The sequence below is a fragment of the Puntigrus tetrazona genome, unplaced genomic scaffold, assembly GCF_018831695.1.
Source record: "Puntigrus tetrazona isolate hp1 unplaced genomic scaffold, ASM1883169v1 S000000666, whole genome shotgun sequence".
Lineage (NCBI taxonomy): Eukaryota > Metazoa > Chordata > Actinopteri > Cypriniformes > Cyprinidae > Puntigrus > Puntigrus tetrazona.
Window position 1 is genome coordinate 39,783 of NW_025048287.1, and position 11,640 is coordinate 51,422.

The 11,640-nt window shown below is 43.8% G+C and overlaps 1 protein-coding gene across 1 annotated transcript in view; it reads right to left on the minus strand.

Annotated features, from left to right (window-relative positions):
• The window catches only part of LOC122334885 (disheveled-associated activator of morphogenesis 2-like), a 75,881-nt gene that overhangs the window by 29,865 nt on the left and 34,376 nt on the right, over window positions 1-11,640 (minus strand). Inside the window, 4 exon segments of the mRNA XM_043232772.1 lie at window positions 8,015-8,118; window positions 8,249-8,359; window positions 9,467-9,559; window positions 9,561-9,801. Of these exon segments, the coding sequence (XP_043088707.1) occupies window positions 8,015-8,118; window positions 8,249-8,359; window positions 9,467-9,559; window positions 9,561-9,801 (549 nt within the window).

Sequence of the window (11,640 nt, forward strand, 5' to 3'; positions counted from 1 at the left end):
CTCCTCCGGCTTTGCCTCGTCCTTCCATACCTCCGGCTCTGTCAGGCTCCACCTCAGTCCTCTGACTCTCTGGCTCTGCCACGTCCTTCTCTTCCCCAGTCTCCGCATCAGTCGCCGAAGCCTGCGTTGTCACCTAGGTCCTCCAGCGCCTTGGTGTCACCCTGGCTCTTCGGCTCTCCGCCTCTGCCTCAGTCTCTCCACCTGCTCCGCCACCATTGGTCGGCCCTATGGAGTCGACGGCCGTTCCTCCTCCATGGTTCCTCCCTCCATCTGTTCCTCCCTGGACTCTGTTTGCTGACCCCTCCTGGGGACTCAGACTCCACCGGAACCTCCTCATAAGTTCCGTTTTTATTTTGTCTTTTCGGTGCGAGGACGCACCTTCTGGGAGGTGGGAGTAATGTCACGTCTTTGGACTCTTTTGTTGTCATTTTTGTCTTGTGCCATGTGCTCTGTGTGCCCTACCTTCCGTTTCTGTTATTTGTATCATTGTCTTCAGCTGCTTCTTATTAATTTAGTCATTTACCTTGTATATTTAAGTCCTGTGTGTTTGAGTTCAACTTTGTCTGATCATCGAGGTTTATATGTGTGGTTTATGTTCTGCCTGCCAACCTGTATATTATTATTTTGTCTGTTTGAAGAGTCTATTATTTAAATCTGTTTAAGTTTATTTATTCTTGTCGTGTGCTCCTTCACACTAAACCACACCTCGACAATTCCATTCTGCTTGCCTACATAATTTCTTTACATCTCTTAATTTTTTTAACATGGTACAGAAAGTTTCAGCTTTCTAACTCTTACTGGAGCTACAAGATCAAAAATATCTCTGCAAAAGCTCTACAGAGAAGTCAGATTGTTGGCTAGTATTAAAAGGAGAATTTGAGGCAGTAAAAGCTAGACAAAGCAGGATACTGAAAGTGAGTTTAAAGGTCGAGAGTGAATTAGTGTAGAGGGTTTGGAATAGGATGGAACAAGTGAAATCTGAAATAACACTGCATTATGATCAGAGATGGCAAAATCAATCAATTTCATATCCTCCACACAAAAACCATAAAACAGCCCAAGGTCAAGTGTGTGCCCTTTGTCATGGGTGGGCTGCTTCACATATTGAGTCACATATTGAGTCAAATTAAAAGAATTAAAAGTTTAATACAATTAGAAGAAAATGAAGAAGAAGAGAAACAATTTTAGGACCAATTTTGACCAATAACCTTACATTCAATACGCAGAATTGAGCTGATATAGCTATAGTTTTTACTGTGATGAGATTTTTCCTACGTGTGCAAAAGTTAGACTTAATTTTTACACATTTTCTTTCAGTAATCCAAGTGGGTATGGAAAATACATGGGGAAAGAGGAATTACAACCATCACCAGCAGGACTCATACTGGACATACACATACAGAACTGTAAGGAGGTGAATAAAAACCTGTATATGCATTAAGACTGATCTGAGAAGGGATATCCAAAGGTACAAAAGGACTTCAAAAAGAGAGTAAACACAACAATTGTTCTTCACTTTCATGTTTGGTCTAATTTGAAAGGTCTCAGTGCGATTGGTAAATTGGTCTCAATTTCACAGTAATCACTTAAATTATGGAAAAGATTAAGAACTTGGTAAAACTGTGTTCTGTTAGGAAGGAGGTGTGTCCTCCTTTTGGGTCTCTGAATGTGTTCCAGCCGGGTGTGACACTGGAGCACGGGAACCTAAACACCAAAAGGTTTTTATAACTACATTTGGTAACTCTTTGTCTGGTCTGAGTATATAAGGAAAGTGACAAAAAACAACAAGGCGCGATTCTGTAGTCAGATCAGCCCGTAGTGTGGTGTGTGTCCTGATGCACTACACTATGTACTTTTAAAGACCAGGTATACTGACCTTTTAAGTTTGTTTTATTTTGTTTTGTGTTATTTTTGTACTGCTGATCAGTTGTGCAAATGTTTATCAATTGTACCAATTTGGAAACTGTTCTTGCCTGGCAAAATAAATGTTAATCTTGGTTAACTTATAATATTGTCTGAAATAACTTTTCTAGTAGGTTAGTGAATTCTGAGGTTCCCTATCAAAAGCTACTCTCGATGCTGCGCGCTGAATGCGCTAATGAGAACGCTCTTTTGTTCGACCGTTGTTGAAGCACGTGTGTCAAACACGCCAAAGTTTGGCTAATATAACCTCGGTCAGGTGACGTCACCTGATCATGAACACCTGGAGGTTATAAATAGATGTGACGCGGAAACATCCTCAGGTCTTTTGTCTTCAAGGACCGCATTGTGTGTGAGTGTGTGTGTGTGAAAAAATATATATAAGATATATATTAAAGAGAGGAAAAAAAAAAAGATAATATGACGCATCCGTGCAGAGGCAGCTCTCCGATGACGATCACCATAAGTTTTGTTTCGAGTGCTTGGGGAAGAGCACGCGATCCTCGGGCTCGAGGCGAAAAGCGAGCACTGTGATTTGTTTTCTATCAAGGTGCTTCGCGCTTCGCCTCGCCTTTTTAAAGGAGGATCGAGTGGATCGCGTGCCGATCCGGCTGAGCCGCATGAGATGGACCAGCCCCTTTCTCTCGCGCGCTCGGCGGATCGCGGCCCTCGCGTCCGTTTCTCTATCGCGCCCCGGCGCTTCTTCTGAACGGACCGAGGAGACTTCATCTCTTGCTTCTGGGGAAGCAGAAAGTGCCACCACAGAGCGCTCCTCCCGCGACAATAAAGCGTACGAGGAGCTACTCGAGGTGGTAACTCATGCAGTCGAAAGATTACATCTAGACTGGCCCCAGGAGCGAGAGAACCCCAAGCGCTCGAAACTAGACGACAGATTTCTGTCGGGTGGCCGGGGGGAGGGGCCTCAGCGACGGTCTCTCCCCTTCTTTGACGATCTCCACGAGGAGTTGGTGCGCTCGTGGAGTAAGCCTTATTCGTCCCGTGTCTTCGTGCCATCGACGTCGATTTATTCGACTATCGTGGATGCGAAGGCACGGGGCTACTCGATGATGCCCCAGGTGGAAGAGACGCTTGCGGGCTATCTCTCCCCTGGAACTTCATCGTCCCTAAAAAGACCGACCCTCCCCACCAAGCCGTGCCGTATGACATCTTCGCTGGTGGGGAAAGCTTTTCAGGCAGCGGGTCAGGCTGGTGCTTCCCTGCACACCATGGCGGTCCTGCAGGCGTACCAGGCTGATCTGCTGAAGGACTTGAGCACAGGCGGGTCCATAGATGAAGAGGCGTTTTTAGAGCTGCGCCGAGCCACAGATCTGTCTCTCCGCGCGACCAAGCAGACGGCCCCCGTGCCATCGGCCGTTCTATGGCTGCTATGGTGTCCACGGAGAGACATCTGTGGCTCAACCTCACGGGCATCAAGGACAAAGACCGCGCCATCCTCCTTGATGCCCCTGTCTCGCCTTCCGGCCTATTTGGCGACTCAGTTAATGCCGCCGCCACTAGGGTTTCGGAGGCGAAACGCTATTAGGAAGCGTTCGTGAGGTTTCTTCCCGCCGTGCTCAAGAGTCGGGACCGCGGCCACCCGGTCCCGACCAGGTCCGGTTCCTTTGAGGCGTGAGGCACAGAGGGACAGTGTGGCGAGCCGAGCACCCCTCGTAGAGACTGGGTGCGGCTCGCGCGCTTCACAGTCCGCCTCAAGGAGAGACCGGACCTGCGGAGCATAATCTCCGCAAAGAAGAAGTCCTGATGCTGGTGCACTCCAGCACCGTGGGTGCCTCGGGAGGGGCGTGAAAATTCCAACAGAGAATAAATGCTCCTTCCCGCACCCTCAGGAAGCCATTGTTCAATCTCCGCCGCCACTGGTGTTTCGGGAGCAACGGTTTCAACGAACGTTGGATGTTGGTCGCCTCCTGCCACGCTTTCAGGACGCCGAACATCTAACAACCCCAACAAAACAAAGTGTCAAAATTAGTGCCCCTTTCAGAGAAGCTGGCAGCGTGGAAGCTTCTGCCAAATATCTCCCCATGGGTCCAAAAGACCATAGAGAAAAGGCTACAGGATTCAGTTCGCATATCGCCCTCCGCGTTTCAACGGCGTGATTTTCACTTCCGTGAAACCGAACGAGCGCATTTGTTGATACAGGAGTTGCAAACTCTGCTGGACAAAGGGGCCATAGAACGTGTTCCTCTACCAAACAGACAGTCAGGCTATTACAGCCGGTATTTTCTCGTTCCCAAGAAAGATGGGGGGCTGCGTCCGATTTTAGATCTTCGAGGATTGAACCATCACTTCAGAACATACAAGTTCAAGATGTTAACAATAAAAATGATTGTTTCTCAAATCCAACCGGCGACTGGTTTGTGACAATCGATCTAAAGGACGATATTTTCACATAGTAATATTGCCACAACACAGGAAGTTCCTGAGGTTCGCTTTGGGGCGAAGCTTACCAGTATCGGGTTCTTCCTTTCGCCTAGCATTGTCACCCCGCACATACACAAAAATGCATGGATGCAGCTCTGGCTCCTTTACGACTCCAGGGCATGCGCATTCTAAATTACATAGACGACTGGCTGATTCTGGCACAGTCTCAAGAGCTTGCGCTTCGACATCGGGATGTCGCCCTAGCTCATCTCGGATCGCTGGGGTTGAGACTCAACGCCAAGAAAAGCGTTCTTCCCTGTTCAGAGGACAACATATTTGGGGGTCGTATGGGATTCGACCACGATGCAGGCACAGCTGTCTCCTGCACGCCTCGAATCCATTCTAAACACCCTAAAGAGCATCAAGCTAGGCCAGAAAGTCACTCTTCATCACTTTCAGAGAGTTCTAGGTCTCATGGCAGCTGCTTCCACAGTGATACCTTTGGGCCTCCTGCACATGAGACCGTTTCAGTTGTGGCTCAGAGCCAGGGATTTCATCCAAGGGCCAATCCCCAGAGGCAAATAAGGGTTACGCGTCGAGGGCTTCGTACCCTATCTATGTGGTTCAGACCCCGGTTTCTGACCTTGGGTCCCACTCTAGGTCCGTGTTGTCGTCGCAAGATGCTAACGACAGACGCATCCCTCACGGGTTGGGGAGCGGTCTTAGATGGCCGTCCAGCCCAAGGGATCTGGAGAGGTCATCTTCTCGAATGGCACATCAATTGCCTCGAAATGAAGGCTGTATTTCTGGCCCTGAAATACTTCCTCCAGCAGTTGAGAGGCTACCATGTCCTAGTGCGGGTGGACAACACAGCAGTAGTCTCTTACATAAATCGCCAGGGCGGACTGCGGTCGCGCCGCTTGAACGAGCTAGCGCAGCAGGTTCTGCTTTGGGCGCAGGACAAGTTCCTGTCCCTCAGGGCGATTTATATTCCCGGTCACATGAACAGGGGAGCAGACTTGCTGTCCAGACAAGCTGTGACACATGGGGAATGGAAACTCCACGGAAGTAGTCAGTCAAATCTGGGAAAGGTTTTACGAAGCAGAGGTGGACCTCTTTGCTTCACAGGAGACAGCACAATGTCCCCTCTACTTCTCTCTGACTCATCCAGCTCCCCTGGGTCTGGACGCGATGGCCCATGTGTGGCCCAGAATGCGTCTTTACGCATTTCCTCCGATTGCTCTGCTCCTCGGAGTCCAGCCAAGGTCCGTCAACAGGGTCTCGCCTCTTACTCATAGCGCCGTTGGCCAACCAGAATATGGTTCTCAGATCTAATATCTCTCTCGACGGCTCGCCGTGGGCGATTCCGGTGAGGAGGGACCTTCTCTCTCAGGCACAGGGGACAATATTTCATCCCCGTCCCGAGCTCTGGAATCTTCACGCCTGCCCCTGAGAGGGACCAACTAAGTGATGCTGGCCTTTCAGCCAATGTAATAGAGACTATTCTTAGCGCTAGGGCTCCCTCAACTAGAAGAACATATGCCATAAAATGGTGCATCTTCGAAAGTTGGTGTAAAACACACCATGCAGACCCAGTTTACTGCCAGATTGTTTCAGTGCTAGAGTTTCTGCAAGAGAAAATGTCCTCAGGCACACATCCTAATACTCTCAGAACTTACGTGGCCGCCATTTCGGCTTGCCATGCTCTGATTGAAGGGGCTTCCGTGAGGGAAACACCCTCTAGTTGTTCGCTTCATTCGAGGAGCTAAGAGGTTGAGGCCGCCCAGTAGGGCGACAGTTCCTTCATGGGATCTAGCTATAGTCCTTGAAGGCTTGGTGGACACCCCTTTCGAACCACTAGAGTCAGCGCCTGTCAGGTTTCTGACCCTAAAGAGCTGTTTTTCTAACAGCTATTACTTCTCTGAAGAGAATTGGGGATTTGCAGGCTCTGTCAGTCTCGCCATCCTGCCTAGATTTTGCCCCTGGGCTGGTAAAAGCTATTTTGCATCCTCACCCTAGTTATCTTCCGAAAGTTCCATTCTCGACTATAACCGGTCATCCTTGAAGCCTTCTGCTCTCCGCCATTCATGACACCGGAGCAGGAGAAACTTCACTTACTGTGTCCAGTACGTGCTCTCCAGATCTACGCCCACCGCACTAGCCAGTGGCGTAAGTCAGAGCAGAAGCCAGATGCTATGGTGGCCGCAACCGGGGCGGCTGCCACTAGACAGACTATGTCACACTGGGTGAGATATGCTATTGCCCTAGCCTATGAGGCGCGTGGTCAAACTTCGCCTCTAGGAGTTAGAGCTCATTCAACCAGAGGGGTTGCATCGCCGATGGCTTTAGCAAGAGGCGCGCCTTTGCAGCAAGTCTGTGATGCGGCAGGTTGGTCCTCTCCGCACACATTTGTTAGATTTTATAGTTTGGATGTCCATGCTACTCCGGCTCGCATGTCCTTGAGTCGACATCCCAGAGTAATGTCTGAGACCTCTTCAGTGTTGCGCACACACACTACACAACGCTGGGGTCCAGACACTCCTGAGTGCGGGCGGCGTTGGTATTCTCGTTCCCATTAGGGCATTCAGCGCAGCATCGAGAGTACCTTTTGATAGGGAACGCCTCGGTTACTTGACTGTAACCCTGTTCCCTGAAAAAGCGGGAACGAGATGCTGCGCCTCAATGCCGCACTGTGGGCGTGACTGGACGTCCTTTCAGACAAAAATTTGACCTGAGGATGTTTCGCGTCACATCTATTTATAACCTCCAGATGTTCATGATCAGGTGACGCCACCTGACCGAGGTTATATAAGCCAAACTTTTGGCGTGTTTGACACACGTGCTTCAACAACCGGTCGAACAAAAGACGTTCTCATTAGCGCATTCAGCGCAGCATCTCGTTCCCGCCAGGGAACAGGGGTTACAGTCAAGTAACCCGAGACGTTTTCCGCATTGTTGGCGTGCTAGGGTGAGTCAGATCAACGATCGATGGATGGAGCCGTCTTGAGATCTTGACTTCTGGCCACCAAACTGGCTTAGCATGCTATTACTTAGGATCACATAAAAATTACTCTTTTGAGTCTATCGAGGAGATGGCTGCATTAAGGTAAGCGACCCACGGGTAGCTCTGACTAAGACCTGGACTAGCCCAGATGTGTCGTGAGTCTGTTCTGGCCAAACAAGGTCTCTAAGCGACCCAGACTCCTAATGAACGATAAGTCGAAACTAGGTAATATTATAGTTAATTAATGATCCAAATTTAATCACAACTAGAGGGATCAGCAGTTACCTTTTAATAAATATAACTAAATTCACGAAGGATTTGGAGTCAGATAAATTTATGTATAAGGTCAGTACTATAATTGGAAACCCAAAAGACTAATAAATATTAGTGATTTTTAACGAGACACAAAGAAAAGACCGAACACGCATTGACCTTCGACCAGGGCCTCTGGATTCCGTTCTGCAGGAAAAGGGGGACCCTTACAGAACTTAAAAGTGCAGTGCCAAAACACTGGATAAGGCCATGCTGAAGAGATCATCATTTGAAGCTAAAGGCCATAAAATGACTAACAAAATTAAGTCCCGTAGCAGTAGTCAAATTTTGCATCCACAAATGCAAAAAAAAGATGACTAAAAATTAGATGGAACCATATGATGCATATACTGATTGTTAAGTGGGAAATGAGCACCATTTTAAATTGGTGTTCTGTACCTGTCGAGCGTGGCATTATCATGAGTTCTCAGCTTCTCGATGACTGGCTGAATTCCTAACATCAGAAACTCATACCTAAGATGAAGGCGAAATTCTAGACTGTCCTTTGAGAAAAACAAAGAAGATAATAATGTAAATAATGCATGCATATATATATATATATATATATATATATATATATATATATATATATGCATACATACAATATACATTTTTCTTTTTTTGGTAGCTTACCTCTCCAACCCCAGCATTCAGCACAGCATTTATGAATGACATAATGGCTGTCTTCAGATTTACTTCATCCCTGTAATGGCCTGTGCTTCTGTCCAGCTCATTCAAAAGAGACTGATAAAAATACATAAATATCTAATAATATATATATATATATATATATATATATATATATATATATATATATATATATATATATATATAATATTGACCCCCTCCTCAGCCACCAAATGTCTACTTTTTTCAATTGAGCATTGCATCATCTAAGCTACATGTTACAAGAAAATGTTTAATGCAAGCATCTTAAAGTTTGTGTACTTCAAGTAAAGAAAGCTATTTGTCTGATATATGTGAATGACTATAAAGATACCTATACGTAAAGTATTTTAACTTATGAGATTCTATGGTATTTACAATTGTGTTTCTGTAGATAGTAGACAACTCGTAAGCTTATGTATAATGTGAAAAATTCAAAACACTGGCATTTGTTGTTGCCAGGCATGTTAACTAAACTTGAATAAACAAACAGTAAAGACAAATCAACCTACATATGTTGCATAAGATGAGACCTCTACATGAGTTTGTTTGGCTCTTGACCCTTGAATCTTTAATATTATAATTTGTTTGGCTGCAGTAATTGAGTTATAAGACATCAGGTGGTGATGGTTGTGTTTTAAAATAACCATTATTTGACCTGAATCATTGAACCCATTAAGAGTCAAATTTTTGTGTTGTATATCTTTCACAAAAATGGCTTGTTGTTTCAGTGAGACATTCTATATTGTTTTATACATTTTGGAAGCTTTTCTTACAAGCTGTTGAGATAAATTAAAAAGAAATTCAGAAAAGTGTTTCTTTCAGGCACACACAAACATCAAGAATCAGTGTATAAATCTCAACAAATGTTACAAACATCATATTCAGATAAACAGATCAACAACAAAAAAACAAGCTACAAAAAAGTAACTTAAAAACATCAAAAATAAAAGAAAATAGAATAAAATAAAATAAAGTACAGCTCATAATTTATTCATGCTGCAATGTATGATGGGAGTTATTTGATGAGTTTTGATTGGCTACAACATGCTTTTTGATGGTCGCCGTTGTTATGATTTTCACATTGATTATTGATGTCTGTGTACCTAAATCTTGGAATCTATTGGAATGTTGTGCTCAATTCTTTTCCTACTGTTACAAAAGTCTTATTAAAAGCAGTTTTACCTGGAAGCGAGTCCTCTCTGCAGCATACTTCTGGTAGTGTACCATTGCCTGTAATACTTTCTTATGCCCGTCAGGCACTAAGCAAACGGCACTCCAGGATCTCCAACACAGCCACTTTGGTTTTGATGTTGTTCTGGCGGAGGCTTTGGGAAATAGTATTGATGCTCTGGGGGTGGGCCAGTACATGGGCACGGCCCTGGGAGTTGTTCATCAAGGCTTTGATACAGCCGATGATGGATGTATGAATGCGGCACTCTGAGGTTTCATAGTCCATACTCTTCAGGAACTTCAGAAGACACGTCAAGCCATCCAACTCAATGAAGCGTGTGACAAACCTAAAGGGAGAGTCATCAAAGGTTTTGTAAGGTTGTTTTGTCCAATGCCTGTAATATCAGGAAACTATCATTGCCACACTGTTCCCAAAAACATGAATAGCACACACATCCAAAAAAACCCCACACCTTTAGGACAGGGCCTTAATTAGAAAAGCTCCTTTAAGATCTCATGGTCTTTTACACAAGGAAAATGAAATATATTTACATGAATTAAAATTGTGCAAGTTTAATACAAATTATCTTAGGAGGTACTTGGTAAAAACAGAAGGGACTACCTTTAAAACCTTTCTTGTGAAAACATTCTTATCTGCAGAAATCTTGGCAAAAGTCCTAGATGGTATACTCAGTATACTTATCTACACAAATAAAAAAGAAATAAAATGGTATACTGAACAAGTCAACCACGGAATCAAATCAATGCATAATGGTTATGCATCCTCATTCATCAAACTGAGCTAAAAAGGGTCTCATTATTCAGATTAATTAAGGTCAAGCATGTTTAATCCAATTAAGTGGCCAATCAAGTGACAAGGTTAACACTTATTTCTACCAGTTCCTACATTCCTGCACTTTGTGTGGCTTTTATTAAATGTTAACCAAATGCAGAGACTGCACTTACAGCAGTGAGAGATGATGGCGAAGGGACCTGCATACATGGTCAAACCTTAGTTTCAAAGCAGACATGGCTCACCTGGCATAGCTTAGTGATCTTTGGATGAGTTGTAATCTTTGCAATCTTTGGGAGCAATGCACACATGAGGTCATAGCTGGCCCTTGTTTAGCTTCTCCTTACCTCACCACTACTGTCTGGATTAGCCCCTTATTCAATTTCCACATTAAATTTATGGTAAGTGTTCACTGACCGTTTCATGGTTGGGGCCCTATTTTGCTACTCTACTTGTTTTTGTTAGTTTTTTTTACAGCACATAAGGGTTTATAGTAAGTAGATTACTTATCTCACTCCAAACATTTTTACTAAAACATACCAAACGTCTGTTGTATTATTTGAAATACCTACTATTTAAAAAGCAGGGAATATAAATATTGTATATATTTAGTACTATTTTGATATAAAGTGCCATTTGAAATGTATACAATATGGCTCTCCTCAGTCAGAAATTATGTTTGAATTTATTAATCTCACATTTACCAACAGTTCATGAAACAGTGATTCTCCCAGGTTTCTCATTCAGACAGTCTTTGCCACGTAAAATAAACATTTGTTTATTGAAGTGCTGCTTCCTGATTCCTTAAAAAGTTCAGCTAGTTCCAGTCCCTGATCTGATAATCATAATCCTATTATGAACAGTCTCTGTGATCGTATGTATTCATTAACATTTTCCAGTGCTAAGGGATTACAGATGTTAGTGAAGCAGGACTGTTCAGCAACATGTTAAGAAATCTAACTAACTCTACAAACTCTAAGTAAGAAAACTATTTCAAACAACCGTAGTTAAAATTTATATATATATATATATATATATATATATATATATATATATATATATATATATATATATATATATATTCATAATCTGCCAGCAGGAGGTGTTTTAAGCATGAGAAATGGAGGTTTTCAGATAACAACTGTAGACAAAGCAGCTCTGAGCTTACAAATGCGGCCTTACATGCAGGATGAAATAACAATAAAAATTTTAAATATAGTCTTCCTTCAGAAATACAGTGATATAAAAACACAATACATCTTGGTTTCATAAATGTGCATTACATGCTCCTGTTTATTAAATAAAGCCTTTTGGAAAATCTGTCAGTTTTGATATCATGGCAGGTTGCCACAAATAAATATATATATATATATATATATATATATATATATAT